At 46.9% G+C, this 19,185-nt stretch overlaps 1 protein-coding gene across 2 annotated transcripts in view; it reads left to right on the forward strand.

The window, feature by feature from the left end:
* Positions 1-32: 32 nt before the first annotated feature.
* LOC140895774 (MOB-like protein phocein) overlaps positions 33-19,185 on the forward strand; it is a 33,665-nt gene continuing 14,512 nt past the window's right edge. Inside the window, exons 1-4 of one of the 2 annotated variants that reach the window (XM_073306310.1) lie at positions 71-336; positions 4,819-4,983; positions 6,147-6,236; positions 6,928-7,172. In XM_073306310.1, the coding sequence (XP_073162411.1) occupies positions 334-336; positions 4,819-4,983; positions 6,147-6,236; positions 6,928-6,978 (309 nt within the window). In that variant the 5' untranslated portion in view covers positions 71-333 and the 3' untranslated portion in view covers positions 6,979-7,172. Of the gene's footprint in view, positions 337-4,818; positions 4,984-6,146; positions 6,237-6,927; positions 7,173-19,185 lie in introns of those variants that run through there. The other variant, XM_073306312.1, reaches the window with a different exon arrangement.

Genomic DNA, 19,185 nt, shown 5'->3' on the forward strand with positions numbered 1-19,185 from the left:
GCTCATGCTCGCCACAGGTCAAAGGTGGTATTACGTCACTTCCGGGTGTCGGCCCGATGCAGGGTGTAACGAGGAACTATTGAGGCTCGTGTTCGGCTCTGCTGTAAAGAGAATCCGGTTCTAGCGCGTAAGGCGCCTGCAAGAGTAAAAAATAAACGTGGAAATAACGTGTCTTCTCGGGACAACGGAAATAGCCCCGCCTTCCCGCGCGCGGCGCCAGAGGGGAGGTGGTGGCGCATGCGCAGTCAGAGTGGCACCCCCCACGTGTATTAGGTGTGGGTCCGCGGCGCTCCGTTACTCACAGCACGGTGAGCGGGAGGGACTCGGTGCGCCATGGTGAGTGTCTCCCTCTCCTCGCGCGGCCCGGCCGGGGGCCCTTGGGCCGGGCTTGCGCGGAGGGGGGGGGGGCGCGCTGCGGCAACTAGCGCGGGGTAGGTGGGAGGGACGCAGGTAGGGGCCGCGCTCCGGCTTCTCTCCAGCACGTTGTGGTGGGAAGGGAGGGAGCTGCTCTGGGCGCCCCACCATTGCCGCCCTTGGGCTGCGGGCCTGTGCGGGCACGGGGTCTATCGGGTCTCCCCCCCCCCCCTCGCAGCCAGCGGGCACGGGGGCTATCGGGTCTCCCCCCCCCCCCCTCGCAGCCAGCGGGCACGGGGGCCATCGGGTCTCCCCCCCCCCCTCGCAGCCAGCGGGCACGGGGGCCATCGGGTCTCCCCCCCCCCCTCGCAGCCAGCGGGCACGGGGGCCATCGGGTCTCCCCCCCCCCCCTCGCAGCCAGCGGGCACGGGGGCCATCGGGTCTCCCCCCCCCCCCTCGCAGCCAGCGGGCACGGGGGCCATCGGGTCTCCCCCCCCCCCCCTCGCAGCCAGCGGGCACGGGGGCCATCGGGTCTCCCCCCCCCCCCCTCGCAGCCAGCGGGCACGGGGGCCATCGGGTCTCCCCCCCCCCCCCTCGCAGCCAGCGGGCACGGGGGCCATCGGGTCTCCCCCCCCCCCCTCGCAGCCAGCGGGCACGGGGGCCATCGGGTCTCCCCCCCCCCCCCTCGCAGCCAGCGGGCACGGGGGCCATCGGGTCTCCCCCCCCCCCCCTCGCAGCCAGCGGGCACGGGGGCCATCGGGTCTCCCCCCCCCCCCCTCGCAGCCAGCGGGCACGGGGGCCATCGGGTCTCCCCCCCCCCCCCTCGCAGCCAGCGGGCACGGGGGCCATCGGGTCTCCCCCCCCCCCCCTCGCAGCCAGCGGGCACGGGGGCCATCGGGTCTCCCCCCCCCCCCCTCGCAGCCAGCGGGCACGGGGGCCATCGGGTCTCCCCCCCCCCCCCCCCCTCGCAGCCAGCGGGCACGGGGGCCATCGGGTCTCCCCCCCCCCCCCCCCCTCGCAGCCAGCGGGCACGGGGGCCATCGGGTCTCCCCCCCCCCCCCCTCGCAGCCAGCGGGCACGGGGGCCATCGGGTCTCCCCCCCCCCCCCCTCGCAGCCAGCGGGCACGGGGGCCATCGGGTCTCCCCCCCCCCCCCCCCTCGCAGCCAGCGGGCACGGGGGCCATCGGGTCTCCCCCCCCCCCCCCCCTCGCAGCCAGCGGGCACGGGGGCCATCGGGTCTCCCCCCCCCCCCCCCTCGCAGCCAGCGGGCACGGGGGCCATCGGGTCTCCCCCCCCCCCCCCTCGCAGCCAGCGGGCACGGGGGCCATCGGGTCTCCCCCCCCCCCCCCCTCGCAGCCAGCGGGCACGGGGGCCATCGGGTCTCCCCCCCCCCCCCCCTCGCAGCCAGCGGGCACGGGGGCCATCGGGTCTCCCCCCCCCCCCCCTCGCAGCCAGCGGGCACGGGGGCCATCGGGTCTCCCCCCCCCCCCCCTCGCAGCCAGCGGGCACGGGGGCCATCGGGTCTCCCCCCCCCCCTCGCAGCCAGCGGGCACGGGGGCCATCGGGTCTCCCCCCCCCCCCCCTCGCAGCCAGCGGGCACGGGGGCCATCGGGTCTCCCCCCCCCCCTCGCAGCCAGCGGGCACGGGGGCCATCGGGTCTATGCACTCCCCCCTCGCAGCCAGCGGGCACGGGGTCCATCGGGTCCCCCCCCCCCCTCGCAGCCAGCGGGCACGGGGGCCATCGGGTCTATGCACCCCCCCCTCGCAGCCAGCGGGCACGGGGGCCATCGGGTCTTCCACCCCCCCCTCGCAGCCAGCGGGCACGGGGGCCATCGGGTCTTCCACCCCCCCCTCGCAGCCAGCGGGCACGGGGGCCATCGGGTCTTCCACCCCCCCTCGCAGCCAGCGGGCACGGGGGCCATCGGGTCTTCCACCCCCCCCCCCCCCCCCCCGCAGTGATGAGCGCACAGGCGTTGGTGGGTTGCGTGGCCTAGCACCGGGCAAGGCTGCACCTCATGCCTCGGAACCTAGTCCTCCAGTCCATCTTTGGCGGGCTTGCTGAGCCAGCCTTTCCGCCCCCCCTTGAGAAGTTAAGCCAGTGATCCGATATAAACACCAGCTGAATAGGAGCTGAGATTGTAGCAAAACACCATGTTCTTGCTGTGTGCTGGTGGAAACAAATGTGTCTAACTTCTGGCTACCATAAGTAGTTGTGAAATGAAAGGCAGCATGCCTTTGTAATGGAATTTGCTGTCAGGAGCCTCTGAAGTGAACATGTATTCCAAGTTGACCTGTAACTTACCCAGCAACAATCTTTTTAAATTAATTAAACTATTTTTTCTCTTTTTGGCCTATCCATGAAAGTGACCTTGGATGGTTACAAGGTCATTTAGATACAGTAGAAACTGCTACACCGATAGAAACAGAGAGAACAAGGATGTTCTTCTCTTCAAATGTTTTTGCTTTGTCACCTATCAGAAACAATGTTGTTTAAAAAAAAATAGAAGCAAGACTTAATACACTGACAGAGTGAGCTCATATTAGGCATCTGTAATGTGTCTTTAGACAATGCTAAAGCCTACAGAGTTTGAGGAAAAAATTCCTTTTGCCTTTTTTCTGCTATTGTATCAGAGGGGTAGCTGTGTTACTGTATCCACAAAAACAACAGGAGTTTTAAAAAGGTAACTCCCTTCTCTTTATGTGCCAATATATATTTATGCCCGTAGCTGTAATTTTCACTCCATGCATCTGAAGAAGTGGGGTTTTTATCCACAAAAGCTTCTGCTCAAATAAATGTTAGTCTTTAAGATGCCACCAGACTCCTTGTCGTTTCTTATATTGATTCTTCCCTCATGCTGTCTTTCCTGTGAGAGAAATTACTGATTCAAAAAAACAGGATTTAGTATAAAAGCCCCTAAATGCTTAAATCTAAGTTACTTAAACTAAGTGTTTTCAGCATGTTGATAGTGTTGCCCATGTCTTAATAGAAATGGGGGATGATCCACAATTAGCTAATACTTTTGTGAATAACAGCTACCTGCTTCCAAGTAGCTCTGCTTCTGTTAGTAGCACTGGTCTGTGAAGACAGTTCTTATTCTTTTCTTGTGTAGCAGCAACCCCTAATGGAGGGACCTCATCTTGTTCCTTCTCCTAGTTTCCAGCTGCTTCTACAAGTGTCCAGGCTGTGGCGTCCAGACATCTGTAGAAGCAACTGGAAAGGAGCAGGGAGCCAGCACCATGTGACTTGGCAGTTCTCCACAGGCCACAACTTGATTATTTTTTAACTAAAACGTGTTCCCACTCCCTGTGCCTCCCTTTCTCGTGTTGCTTGCTTAGTGAAGTTGTAGGGATGGCAGACTGGTATGTGGCTTCTGCTCTGTGATCTCAAACACTATTACCTGCTGACTCAGTAGTTAAGACTGACATTGACAGCCCTAGGCTGGTAACATTTTTACCATTGCCTCCTGCTAACTTCAGTTCAAAATAATTGCAATCCTCAGTGCTAGCTTCGGGTTTCCTTTCTCCATCCTAAGCTGCTTTCCCCCTCCTGCTGTCTGTTTCTTCTCCAAGAAGCAAAGTGGCAATGTTTGTAATATACTTAAATGTATCATATGTTAAATTTTACACAAAATTATAAATCTTAACACTTTTGTAAAAATCACTGGACGGTATCTGCAAAACTTTTTGCAGATAATGGCATTCCTTCAAACATTTTTTTGTACACCTTATCTCAAACTTCAAAAGCTGGCAAAAGTAGATGAGTTAATAGTCTTCTCTCCCAAATAACTTAGCACAAAATTGTACCTTAATTATTGTATGGATTGTAGACTTGAATATTTCAAAAGCCTTGACCAACATGTGACATGCTTAATCTTTGCTTCTTGGTTTTGAAGCATTCAGCTAAAATAACTACGCCAACTGTTCCACAAGTGTCTTATATCTTAGCTATAGGTGACTCTGATTTCAATCTGTATGTGAACTGCATTTAATCAGAAGTAATTAATCTTAATAACATATATTATGCTTTTTAGATCTACAGAGGTTTAAACTACATAAGGTTTCCCTGAAGCTTTCCTCATCTGTTAATGTTTTAAGTTACCGTAGGCAGTTATTTAAAATTTATTTAAAATTCTGTGCATTTTAACTGTTAAACTTGTCTATTGCACATATTGAGACTAGGAGCCTATTCCTTCTATAGACTTATGGGATACCTTCTTACAACAATAATTTAGCTCTGTTTTTGCTTAAATATTAACTTACTTTTGGGCCTAATTCAGAGAGCTGCTGAGTACCTGCAACCTTCATTGATGCCAGTGGGAGTTCCAGGTGTTTAGAATCCAGTCCTTAGTTTGCTATTTAAATAGTAAAATCATGGTTTTGGAACTTTGGATTGCAATTTTGTTGCAGTCTCAAATGTGAATGGGCCCTTTTTATATACAAAAATACCAAATTCTATTTTAACAGGCAGGGAAAGCATTTAGGAAGTTTCTTCCCCTGTTTGACCGTGTTCTGGTTGAAAGATGTGCAGCTGAGACTGTATCCAAAGGAGGCATCATGCTTCCGGAAAAATCTCAAGGAAAAGTGCTACAAGCAACAGTAGTAGCGGTTGGATCAGGATCCAAAGGAAAGGTAAATATGTCCAGATTTTGCACCATGCGAACGTTTTTGGATAAAAGAAATAAAAGTGGAATGTTATCTGGAAAAAAAAATCAAAATAGCTAAAGGATGTTTGTCATTAAATTTATATTGTGTCTGATCAGAACAATAAGTATAATATTTTGAAGAGGAAGATGTCTCCTCCCCCTTCCCTTCCCCCCCCCCCCGCCCCAATTGATTTTTGACTGGTTTTGCTGGCCCTGCTCAGTCATATGGTGCCGCATGGCCCCATCCTGCACAGCAGCTTCTGGAGCCTGCAAGCTGTGGCTGTGGGGAGAGGCAGTGGAAAACAGCTGGGAGCTGTGTGGTGAGTTGCTGCTTTTGCTGCTGCCTCTCCCCAGGGAGCTAAAGCAGCTGCCCCTCCCAGCAGTTTACTGCTGCCTCTCCATGCAGAGCTAACACCTGGGAGCTTCAGAGAGGGGACACTGAGGGTAAAGGGGGGGGGGGGGGGGGCGTGACTCAAGCTATTGGGCGGGAAGTGAACCTTTACATTCTGGCCCTGTCCTGACGCCCAGAAGACTAGACATCTCTGGCAGAAGCCCCTAACCTCACCACCCCGCCACAGGCAGTCTGGTATGTGGAGAACGGGCAGGCCTGGGGGGCTCTGCAAGCCGCACTTTAACGGTAAAAGAGCCGCATGCGGCTCACAAACTGGTTTGTCCAGTAAGACTATATGGTAACCATGTGGGGGTAGGGCAAAAAATGAGTCAACTAAATGACCAGAGGGGCAGAGTTTTCCCCCAAGATGGGCCCAGCTGACACACATGACACACCCAGACTCGGGCACCAACACAAGCATAACAAAGAAACAGGAACTGGGTTGTCCTAGGGGTTTTTTAAACTCTCTACTTCTGGGGGGATTTTTTTTTGTCTGTATTGTTACAGGCATACTTGCTAACAGGTATTTGAAATAAATTACCAAAACTATTGAAACTGGCATGATTATATTGTGGTGTTTTGACAAATAAAATAGGCAGAATTTGAATGTACTGTGCAGATTCCCCCAAGATTAGTACTTCCGCTGCGAAACAGTTAGTAAATATATTCTGCTTAAATTTTCCTAAATAACTGTGTGTGGTTATGAACAAATGTAAGATATTTCTAGAAACTTATGAGGTTTTTTCCTTCCCCTTTAGAGTGGAGAGATTCAGCCAGTTAGTGTAAAAGTTGGTGAGAAGATTCTGCTGCCAGAATATGGCGGTACTAAAGTAGTACTGGAAGACAAGGTTTGTTTGCTGAACTTTATAATTGCAAGCTAAATTGGTTTACTAATATTCAGGATTATTTTAAAATCCTTCTAGCTAATAGGCCATGTGAAAAAATGAATAGTGTTGTTGACAAACTGAATGACCGATACAACTGCTAATATTCAAATTGAGGAGCATCAAGCTGGCCCTGTGGCTTTTGCACACTACACATCTGTGATCCTCTGCTGTGAGAGAAACACTTCTGCCCCTGACATTTCCCCATACCTGCAGAGAGAAAGTGGTTCTCTTTACCTGTCAACTTATCTTGGGAGGAAAAAAATATAGAGGGCTGACTGCAATGTCCTCCTTGCTGAGGAGGAGAGACGATTCCAGAGCCTTCTATCACTAAATGTTACTGCTCCCATGAATTCGTGAACATGGTCTCCGAGGATGCTCCTGCCAGGAAAATTTACCCCAGAGCCTTGCACAAAGGGGTGAAAAAATCCCCAGGAATGAAAGAAACATAGTGACAGGCTCTCGGGGCAACAGATATTTATAAAAGTCCTTGGGTTAATAGTTCCTTTGATTGTGTAGTATTGGCTTCAGCCATCAGCAATAAATCAATCTCAGTAACTACAATATTTAGTGCTACTGACCCTGGAGACAGTTACTAGTTCTGTGAGATTTGGCTGCAACAGATATAAACTTATTTTTTTCTCTCCATTTGCAGGAGTATTACTTATTTAGAGACGGTGACATTCTTGGAAAGTATGTGGACTAAATTTCTCAAATGGCTGCAGTATCATGAAGTTGTCCATTCCACTAAAGTGCTGAAATCTTTTTCCATCATGTAAATAATTTCCTGTTCTTTATTTTATAATAAACAGATAACCAGTCTCTATGAAAATAACTCCTACAGTTCCATTGTAGTGATGCAAACACTTCAAAATAAAGGAATGTGTACAGTCAGAGAAACACATGTTCATTCTTATTTTGGAGTTCCATTGAACAGTTCAAAGTGCTGCTGTTAGTTTGAATTTTTGTAACTTTTCCAGATTGCAGAAAATTCAATTTCGATACCCTCTAAACTGTCCTGAATTTTTAAATTTTATTTTAAAGGAATTTTAGAATGGTGGGGTGTTTTTGTTTTTGCTGCCTTATAGATGTTTGTGTGGTTTCATTGTTCATCTGCTTCTCTTACTGCTCCCCAGAAACAGTGAAACTGACTACATCCAAATATGACTTCCATGCATACCTGCAGTACAGTTGTACTGGTAACAAACACTATGTTTCCAAAAAAAATAGACTAAGAGCTGGAAGGACTAAACCCCCTCCGCAGAGGAGTGCTACAGAGATTATTTTATTGTAATTGCTGAACTAGGTGAAACTCCTTTTCTTGTTCAACCTACCCGTGGCAACCTCTTTTCTGGTTTAATATGAACCAGACATCTTCTATAGAAACATTACAATTGTTGCTTAATATAAAAGTTATACATTCACACAAAGACGTTGTGTAGGCAGAGGCGTTGAATATTCATGTTATACAGTAGAATCTTATTAATATGCTGTCTATCCACTCCGCAAAATTATGTTCTGTAATGAAGCTTAATGTCAATAAGATGACAACGTTTTTAAAAAACATACTTCAGTGCATTTCTATGGCCTTACTGCTAGATTTGAGTCCTGTTACCTTCTGTAAAGACACAACCACTGGAGCAGAATTATCTTATCAACTGGGGATATACAGAGGTCTTCCAAGGGGTACCTCAACTCATCTAGATAGCTGCCTGGTTTTACAGCAGGCGACATAAAAAGCACTAGTGAAGTCAGTACAAACTAAAATTTCATCCAGACAATGACTTGTTTATACTGCTTTATACACTGAAGTGTAAACACAATATTTATATTCCAGTTGATTCATAATTATATGGTAAAAATGAGAAAGTAAGCAAATTTTCAGTAATAGTGTGCTGTGACACTTCTGAATTTTTGTCTGACTTTGTAAGCAAGTAGTTTTTCAATGAGGTGAAACTTTGGGTATGCAAGACCAATCAGACTCTTGAAATGGGTACCCTAGTCTGGAAAGGTTGAGACAGTGCTGTACTCCCCCCCACCTTGGCCTTTTCTGTGATGCACCCTGTCAGCAGTCAGTGAGGTTGAAGTTTGCTACTCCCTTCTTCCACCAGCAGCAAAGTGTGGTTTTAATTTATCCAAGATATGTACTGTGATTTAGACCAGTGGTTCTCAACCAGTGGTCTATGACCCCAGTGGGGCCTTGGGCTTGAATCTCTGTGTCCCGTTGCTCCCCGTGGGGCAGAAGCCATGAGCAGAGTTGCAGGGGCATGGGAGTGTTAAGTCCAGGACTGCCTAGCTCTGACACTGCAGTTTTGGGGGCATCTCCCTACCTCTTCCCTGGCATCTGAGGCCCCAACCCATGTTCAGGTAGGAGGTGGGAAGCAACTGCTGCTCTGCTCCATGGTACCAGTCAGGTAGCTGCGGCATTCCCCTGTTTCCCGCTGGTGCCCAGCGTTGCAGCTGCTCCTTAGCTCCCAGCCTCCTGTGAATGCTCATGCAGCTTATAAGAGCCGTCCAGGTCAGGGATCTAGCTCCATGTCTGGCAGAGCTCTTGGGGAGCAGCAACTGCAGGGGAGTTATCTCGGCCCCCTACATTAGGGTTAACCAAGACCCATAACAAATTTAGCCCTCCTATGTGTTATGAACATGGTTGTTGGATGAGGGAACCAAGTTAGGCTTCAGCTTGTGTGTGTTGGGTTTGGCTTTTTGTAATGGCCCTCTAGGTGGCCAGGGCTTGGAAGTTACTGGCTCACAATAGGCTGGGTTTAAAGGCTTTTCCCATCATGTAGTGTATGGACTACAAAGAAAATAGCACTGTGGTGGTTTTGAGGTATTTGTCAATCCAGAAGCATATTCCAGAACATACAGTGGTGGTTCATTTATACAGACATAGCATTCTTATACGGTAAATATTACCCAGCCATGATTTAATTTTAACTGAAGTAACATTTTTTTCCTTAAGCAACCAACCCTTGCACTCAGCTTTTTTGGGGGGTAAGAAAATAACTTCTTCAAAAGGAGATTCAAGGTCACTCAAACTTAACAGTGTGTAAACCTTTATACAGAAAGTTCCTTTTCAATAGGGAAGCTTAATATTTGGCTGCCCAGACCTGATTTAATTTTGTGTTCATTGAATTTATTTACATCCTAAATGGAATTCTGATTCCTGTGGGGTTTTTCTGAAGCAAAAGAAACAGGTGCAGTTGTTACTACTACTGACAAAACTTTAACAGTAATAGTATGAAAAATACTGCTACTTATAAAAAAGCCAGTCTGCATATTAGACGACCAAAATAACTGTGAAATCAAAGTTCCAAGAAAAATGTAAGGAAATTATGAGCCCAATCCTGTGCCCCTTGAAATGAATTGCAACAGGCTAGAACTTTTATTTAAAAAATGCTGCTTTTATGCTCTAAATATCGTGAGTTGAGGGTTTCATGGTCTAAACTTCAGGACTGAAATAGCTGGACTTCCTGGAACCATAACTGTATTTTGTATTGATCGTATGTTGATAATGTTAGCTCAGTCTTTTGATCTTCCAAGGTAGATAAGGATTGCCAACTGTGGCTCTTTTGGAGGAGACCTTAAGTCAAGACCCCCTGTGGTTTATGTGTGGACATTCATGATCTCACGTGGCCTGGTGTCTTTAGCCAAAATGCTCCCTGCCCCAATTTTGTAGTATCGGTTGGTTACCACCACCTCTTCATAGACATCTGCTTGCATTTCAGTGGGTCTGCATCCAAATTAGGCAAAATCATGTGGTCATTACCAGTTTGAGACAAACTCCTATTGACTTGTCTGATAGTCTGCAAGGTGGTTTAGAATGAAAGCTGCTGAATAAAATGCAAAGTCATGTATTAGCATTTATTAGCCTAAACACTTGAAAGCTGCCCCCTTTCAATTTTACCTTCATGATTCCAGTGATGCATTTTATTTCTGAAACGGAAGATTACTGTACCCTAACTGTTTTAAAACCAACTGATTGTGCAACCCAGTGCTAATAAGCAAATGCACCTTCTGCTGTCACAGCAATTATGATGCAATCACTTATCTTCTATGATAATGCTTGTGTTCTGGGATTTAAACAGGTCACATGTTAAGTTGAATCTTTGAGCTGGCTGAGATTTAAAATATTAACAGCCTAGTTTGTTTCTGTAAGCTAACTATTCATAGATAAGAACTGGGGTGGAGATTGTCTTTTAATGTAGGTCACTAGGTAAGCCTAATATTTGAGAGTCCCTCTAAATAAGAGTCTTTTAAAGATAAGATGCACACAGGGTTCTTCTTCGTAGTGGATATCTCTAGGGGCTTGATGCCTGGGAGACCTGAGGGATACAGGTTTCCTTAGCATATATCCCACTGATTATTTGTATTTAGTGACTAAGAGTCCTAGTCATGGACCAGGACACGATTGTGCTAGGTGCTGTACAAGCAGCCCAAAGTCGCTTGGATGTATTGAGCATGCTAATGTTGCTACTGGTACTTCACCCATTATTCTGCTCCCTCCTTATGTTTTCCGGTCTCTGAGATTTTCAGCACTTCTGAAAATCAGGCCACTTTTATGTAAGTGCCTAAAATGGATGTAGCTTCTTAACTTTATGTAATTGACTGAAAATTTGGGGGATTTAAGATCTGTTTTCTCATCCGAAAACTGGGATAATGCCTTCCTACTTGTTTGTGAAGTGTGTTGTGGTTCTTGGGGGAAAAAAGAGTATTATAGTTTACAAGTGCAAAGTGATAGTGTGTCCCTGAATTCACTCTGCACTATAAATAAAGTGATTGATGGGCCAATATGCACAGATTACATATAAGGTGAAGGTTGTTGGTTTTTTTTTTTTTTTTTTTTGCAAGGCTATCACTGGGGGCAGGGACAGGATGACTTAGCAACTGTGATTTATCTGCCACTGTCCTATCAATCTGAAGTCAATGACTGTGCCAATAGTTACCCCTCAGGCTTTCTTGGGGGAAGGGCAGCCACTTGTTAAAAATTCTCACTTCCAGCTTTCAGAGGAGCAGCCTGTTAGTCTGTATTCGCAAAAAGAAAAGGAGTACTAGTGGCACCTTAGAGACTAACCAATTTATTTGAGCATAAGCTTGCGTGAGCTACAGCTCACTTCATCGGATGCATCCAATGAAGAGAGCTGTAGCTCACGCAAGCTTATGCTCAAATAAATTGGTTAGTCTCTAAGGTGCCACTAGTACTCCTTTTCTTTTCACTTCCAGCTGTTTATCCCATATCAGAGGTTGTCTGTTTCTTCCTCTGCTTTTTAGACTACTGGTAAGTGAAATGGGGAGGTATGGGTACTTTCTGTTCACCCCTGCACTTTCTCCCCAGCCTTTCGATAACTACATCGGATTGTGGGAGTGGGGACATAGGTATGCCTTTCAAACTTCATTCCCGTTCTGCCACCTTACAGATGTTGCCTAGAAGCAGCTGTATTATCTTCAGGAAACTTTGTTGCCCTAGCTGGCTCCTTCCTCTGTGATGATGAGGCAGGAATGTGCCTTGGTGAGGCTTCTGTGTGAAAAAGCACATTACAGCCAGAAGCCCTAACCCTGCAAAAATAACAAGAACATAAGAGCAATCATACTGGTTCAGACCAAAGGTCCAACTAGCCAAGTATCCTGTCATCTGACAGTGGCCAGTGCAAGGTGCCCCCGAGGGAATGAACAGAACAAGTAATTGTCAAGTGATCCATCCCCTGTCGCCCATTCCCAGCTTCTGGCAAACAGAGGCTATGGACACTATCCTGCCTAACAGCCATTGATGGGCCTATCCTCCATGAACTTAGCTAGTTCTTTTTTGAAACCTGTTATAGACTTGGCCTTCACAACATCCTTTGCCAAGGAGTTCCACAGACTGACTGCATTGTGTGAAAAAAATACTTCCTTTTGTTTGTTTTAAACCTGCTGCCTATTAATTTCATTTGGTGACCCCTAGTTCTTGTGTTAGGAGAAGGAGTAAATAACACTTCCTTATTTACTTTCTCCACACCAGTCCTGATTTTATAGACCGCTATCATATCCCCCCTTAGTTGTCTATTTTCCACATTGAAAAGTCCCAGCCTTATTAATCTCTCCACATATATAGAAGCCGTTCCATACCCCTAGTCATTTTTGTTGCCCTTTTCTCAACCTTTTCCAATTCCAGTATATCTTTTTTGAGATGGGGCGACCACATCTGCACGCAGTATTCAAGATGTGGGCGTACCCTGGATTTATATAGAGGCAATATGATATTTTCTTACTCTCCCTTAATGATTCCCAACATTCTGTTCACTTTTTTGACTGCCACTGCACATTAAGTGGATGATTTCATTAATATTAAATAAATTGGCCAAATACTCTGACTTTCACTCATGAAAAATGAGGGTGCAGGTTTAAAAAAAAAAAAAGTGAAATGATTCTTTAAATATTCATCTACTTGGTAAAATTTAACATGGTTGGACAAATGCCAGACATAAGTAACTAAATACTGGGAGGGAGAGAGGCTTAAAATCCCACTTAAGACTTCTTGGTTAAAAAAATACCATTAATTTCTTTTCTCTTTGACTTGCAAGAACTATGAACTGGTTGTAGATGGATAGAGCTGATACTAATTGCCTTCTGACATACGTGTTCTTCAGCTTGATTTATTTGCATTTTGGAAGCTCTGCTGTCCTTGAATTTAAAGTCAGGGACAAGCAGCTGTCAAAACCCTAACTTCTGTGCTTCAAATTTTAGCTAACCTTTAGAAAGTATGGAAAGGAAAAAGATCAGTACCTAGTGGCAGGGGAACCCCTGCAGCTAATGAGTGGGTCTGCCTTGTGCCATGCTTAGCAGAGCAGAATGCCATCTTTCAAGGCATTAACTTTGGATTGTATGAGGTCTAAAGAGGATGGAATATGAACCCAGATATTTTTACTTAATCCTTCATTGTAGGCCACCATTTTCCCCCTCTAATTTTATCACCCAGTTAGGGAAAAAGGGTTTCCCTCCTGTCTAGGGTTGGGAGGGTACCCTTTCCTGGTGTTCTGTATTAGCCAAACAAACACAGATCCGATGAAGTGAGCTATAGCTCATGAAAGCTTATGCTCAAATAAATTGGTTAGTCTCTAAGGTGCCACAAGTACTCCTTTTCTTTTTGCGAATACAGACTAACACGGCTGTTACTCTGAAACACAGAGTCATGACTCTTAGATAAAATGAGGCACTTTAATGTGAGCAAGTATGATAGCTGAAGGGCTCACCAATTCCTACACAGGAAAATGGCGAAGCCCAGAACAAAGAACAAGGTAGAGCTTTTATAGCTTGATTCAACATACTTTGTGATATCTCTTCCAGTTCAAACCGCTCAAACCCTGTCTGTCTGAGTCCTGAGGTATGAACATGGAGGCCCATCCCTATAAGGAATTCTTTCCCCAAGGGGGGAATCCAGCAGCGAGTCGGTGAGGGGTGTACTAACTCCGCATAAGCCGGAATCAAGGCTCTACAATAGCCACTTGCCCCTGGTAACTGGTGGAGTTGTTTTTTTGTGGTAGGCCTAGGCATGCCCAGAACGCTATTAATCCTGTCTTGAGTGAGCGCAGTAGAGGTATAAGAAATACGGTGCCCTAAGTATTCCACCTTGGGTTGGGCAAACTGTAGCTTGGAAAGCACTACTTTGTGACCTTTTTCGGCCAATGCACAAAGAAGGATTCGAGTATCTTGTACACAGGCATCCTTGGCTGTAGAGCATAACAGATCATCAACATACTGTATCAAAGTAGAAACCATAGCCAACGAAATAGAGTCCAGATCTTGCTTTAAATACTGGCTGAAGATGGTAGGGCTCTCCCTGTATCCCTGAGGGAGGCGGGTCCACATGTATTGACGTCCGTCAAAGATAAAGGCAAATAGGAACTGTGAGTCTGGGTGCACAGGAATGCTGAAAAATGCCTAATAGATTCGCAGGACAGGAGGTCGCAATTAAAAAGCTACGATCCTCCGATAACAGGCCAAGCTGGACCATTTGCTCAGCAGTTAGAGGAAGGGTGCATAAGGTGCCACCCACGCCTATAGCCTTTACAGTTGCAGAAGTAGTAGGAAGGTTGGGGTCCTGTAGAGTACTTCTATCTGCTCCGGTGTCAACTAACATTGAATAAGTTTTTCCTCCCACTACAACGGGAAGTTCCGGATGGTTTGCATCCAGCTGCACTGTCCAAGAAGTGGAGGGGGTTTCTGGCGGGGGGAGTGAAGCATTGTGGGCGGCTAGCTTTCAATCAGTACCTCCTTCTTCTCGCCCCCTTTCCTGAACCCTTTGGTAGGCTTGCATAAGAGGGTCAGCTGACTGGGGGGGGGCGGTAATTCGGGCACTGGGCAGCCCAGTGTCCCTTTTGTCGGCACCGCCGGCACTCATCTCGCCCTGCCCTTCCAGGCTGTGGCTGGAAGTTCTGACCTTGTGGTCCCCATCCCTGGGTAGAGCTGCCTTCCCTTCCGCCTCGTCCCCGAAAGCCTCCCCTCCTACAGCTGGCATCTCGTCCCCGAGGGCCGTCTCGGAACCCTTGCAACTGCAGATTAAGAAGCTTTTCAGACCTCCTAGTGTAATTTCTTTCTATTCTTCCAAGCATGGGCTGCTAAACCCACCACCTCCTCCAGCGTTTTGTTTTCATAAGCTGGTTGACTACACGCAGACTTCCGAGCGAATGGCAATAAATTTTTTACATACTGGTCGATCACTTGTGTTTTTGCTACAGGGGAGGTTGGATCTAAGCCGCCATGGTTTTTCAAAACCTTACAAAGATGGTGGAAAAATTCCCGTGGATGTTCATCGTGCTTCTGAACACATGCACCTACCTTTCCCCAATCATAAACAGGCTTAGACATCTCCTCTAATGCTTCTAAAATTCGCTTTCTCATATTATTCCACACACGAACATTCTCTGGAACATCCCAATCCATTTCAGGTTTCTCTTGCTGATAAGCCTCCTTGCCTTGTACCGTCTCTCTGGCTTTCTTAAACACCGTTGCCTTCTCACCCTCACTTAGCACTTGATTTAAAACCATCTCTACATCATCATAATTACAATTATACATTGTGAAAATACCCTTCAACTTTTTAATAAATTCTTCCGGACACTTTCAAAGTGGGGGAAAAGTAGCAGACCAATTCATTAGATCCGTGCTGGTAAAAGGGACATACACCATTTGCGTTCCCCCCACACCACTTGGCAGTTGTCGCATAGGCATTTGGACTGCACTAGCCATCACAGCACCAATAACTTTTGCCTGAGGTGTGTCATGAGAGCGGGTTTTAGCGGGCGTCGCATCACTGGGGTGTCGCGGATCAAGATGTGCTACCTCCCTTGTAGAGGTGCCAGCCTCCTGAGCATCCCTCTGCTCTGTGTCAGATGTGGGTGCATCAGTAGTGAGTGGGAGAGCGGGGCCGCTCCTCTCCCTGTAGTGCGCCCAGTCACTCTCCGGGGACGTGAGTGCGTCGGGGCTGGGCTGCGGTACCCCACCCCATATCCAGGTACATTCTTCCAATGGTATAGGATCCCCTGCTTCCTTCAATGGGAGTTGGGGATAAACAGACTTTGGCGTTTTTGGCTTACCGGTCAGCATCACCGGATCCTGGATTATAGGGTGGAGGCTACACGGCTTTAAGTTTTTCTACCTCAATTCGTAAACTAGTAGTTACACTGGCGCTTTTGCGCTGTTCGGCCTCTCTTATCCATACATCAGAATACTTAAGTTGCCGCGGTTTCAAATCACGCAGTACTTTCCGTAATTGAACAACAGTATGTAACTCAAATGTTCCTTCCCCCGGCCAGCGATTTCCTGGCTCCAGGTCGTCTTGCATCATTTCCACCCAGGGACCTTGACTCAAAAATATAAACTTATATACAGTTTTGTTGCTATCCGATTGTAAGGCCTTGATATCCCTATCATAATGTTTTAACATATAGCCCAGGGGCGTAGAAGGATCAACAGTTCATTATGACCCCCCTCCCAACTTTTCCCAAAGACAGAACCCCTGACTGTTGTCAAGACAATCACAAAGGAAAAATTCAGAACTCACCAAGTTCCCACCGGCTGGTGTTCACCAATAGGTCCGGACCCTAGTGCTTTTAGGGACGCCTTATTTCGCCAAAACGGTGGGTGGAAGCGAGACAGGAAGCCTTCAGGGTTAAAGCAACCCAGGTGCCGGCAAGAAGGATTCAGAGCCCCGACCGTCCACCGGTCCAGAGAAGCGGCAATCCCAGACGAGCCCCCAAATTGTTAGGGAAAAAGGGTTTAGCTCCCGTCTAGGGTTGGGAGGGTAGCCTTCCCTGGACTTCTGTATTAGCCAAACAAACACAGAGTCATGACTCTTAGATAAAATGAGACACCTTTAATGCTAGCAAGTACAACAGCTGAAGGGCTCACCAATTCCTGCGCAGAGGAAAATGGTGAAGCCCAGAACAAAGAACAAGGTGGAGCTTTTATAGCTTGGTTCAACATACTTTGTGATATCTCTTCCAGTTCAAACCAGTCAAACCCTGTCTGTCTGAGTCCTGAGGTATGAACATGGAGGCCCATCCGTATAAGGAATTATTTCCCCAAGAGGGGAGTACAGGTTACACACAGTTCAAATTCTTTCTACCCATAAACATAGGGAAAAGACAGATAAGCATAGGAAAAAGACAGAAGCATAGCTTTATATGATTATAGGGTTGTTTTCTGGTTCTTTTCTTTATCAACCCTTCATATAGAAGTGCCATTTTCAACCTTTTGACTGAGAGAGCAAGCAATTGCTGCGCCTGGAATGCTGGCCTTCAATGTGCTTCGGGGGCAGGGAAACTAATGCAAACTGCATTAATGCACTAAACTGTCACTTGTTCAACATTACTAAGTACATCCTACATGGAACCACCAAGCCAGTCACACAGTCAGCTCCCTGAGGTAGTTTCCAGGTATATGCATTGGAGCCCTAAGGATCCCCTATTTCCCATCACTTTATCTTGCTCAGGTTTTGACTGTCAATCTGGCCACTGAGAACAGGACTCGCCTCTCTGTGAATGCTGTTAGTGACATTCCCCAATCTAAACAAAAACTCAGAATGATTTAACAGCAGGAACCAAAGTTTACAATGTAGATTATGAACACTTTAATGTTGGGAATAAGCAAAAGTAACACTAAATGTGCTATCAAACTGAAAATGACCCTGCAAGGGGTGCAAGGAAAAACTTTTTCAGCTTGAAAGTGTATCTCATTCAGAATTGATTTGATTGGTGCAATAAGAGTGCATGCTGTATGACCCTTATGCACCTTTACTGAAGGATGGAGGTTGCTACAAACATTTTGATGTAGCAAGATAATTTATTTACCTTTTCAATTGGTAAAAACTCCTTACCCCACCCCTCGTTTTTTATCTTCCTTGCTACCAAGATGTTCAGTCTCATCCACCTTCTGATCCATCTATCCTGTCCCATTCAGTCCCCCTCCCAAGTGGTTCTATTTTGCCTTCCACTCCCTACAGGCACAGCTGTCTCTGTCTTTTCCTTCTCTCTGTCCTCCATTAGCAGGCACGTTCCCCCTCCACCCCCAACCTCCAACCCCCATCTCAGCAGAATTTATTCTATCTTCCTTCCTCCTCTCTGCTTTCCATCCCCCCTGCTAGCACTCAGATAACAATGACGACAAGCATTGTATTAGACCCTGACAAGAATATTCCATCCCCATTCCCTCCTCCCTGTCCTACTGAAGCTGTTCTATCTCTGTGAGAGTTTTTTCCTTTGCTGGCTCTATTTCTACATCTGCATTTCTATATGCACCTCCAGTGACAGCTACTGTACCCAGGTCAGGCACTAGTGCAGGTGGGAGTGCCTGGCTTGGTTCACCCTAGAACCAAGGCCAACCCTTCTCATGCCTGCTCACTGCAGACATGGGGTACTTATTAGCCTTTCTATCCACTTCACTCTGAAGGGCCCTGAGATGCTTTGTGTCCATTTTGCCACTAACATCCTAGCTTAGTGGAAACCAGACCAGCTTTACAGCTCTATCTCTATCCTCCTAAAATATTGCTTTTATAATGTTTTGACACCTTTTGTTTTCTTCTGGTACTAAAAGAATTAAATTCCCCTTTAGTTACATTTTTCAGAGTAGCAGCCTGTTAGTCTGTATTCGCAAAAAAAAAAGGAGTACTAGTGGCACCTTAGAGACTAACCAATTTATTTGAGCATAAGCTTGCGTGAGCTACAGCTCACTTCATTGGGTGCATTCAGTGGATGCATCCAATGAAGTGAGCTGTAGCTCACGAAAGCTTATGCTCAGATACGTTTGTTAGTCTCTAAGGTGCCACAAGTACTCCTTTTCTTAAAAATTACATTATAAGTTTTTACTACTTTGTCACTTTAAATTTTTTCATGTAATTTCTAGTATTTCTAGAGAGGGGGAGACTGCTTTGCTCTGGACTTGTGCCCGCAATGCTATATTTCTGCACATAAAGACGTCTTGTTTTCAAACAACAATCTGGTTAGCTTACTAGCCTTTGGGTGCCAAGTTCACATCGGATAAAAGTAAGTATAACTTATTTTGTGGGAAGTTGTATGGTATTTCATGGAAGCTCTATGGCATGTGTTAGCCAGGAGGTCAGACTAGACGATGACAGTAGTCTCTTCTGGCCTAAGAATCTATGAATCCTACTAATTATTTTTGTGAGGCCAGGATCTTTTCTTAGGTAAAACTCCCTCATGCAGGTGTTTTGAGGCCATGTGTTCCTATCAGGTGACATGTAACTGAAGGGCAAACAGAGGGGAACGTTTCTAAGACACCATGAATTTTCCTCTTGAGGAAAGTCAGAAAGGGGAAGCCATATTCCTTACCAACTATCTAAATACAAGCCCTGTAAGCACCAAGATAGGGACAAGATAGCTTTTCCTTGTGGTGTGGACTGGTCCAAGGATTACTTTTT

This window comes from Lepidochelys kempii, chromosome 11 (genome assembly GCF_965140265.1).
Source record: "Lepidochelys kempii isolate rLepKem1 chromosome 11, rLepKem1.hap2, whole genome shotgun sequence".
In the NCBI taxonomy this organism is placed as follows: domain Eukaryota; kingdom Metazoa; phylum Chordata; order Testudines; family Cheloniidae; genus Lepidochelys; species Lepidochelys kempii.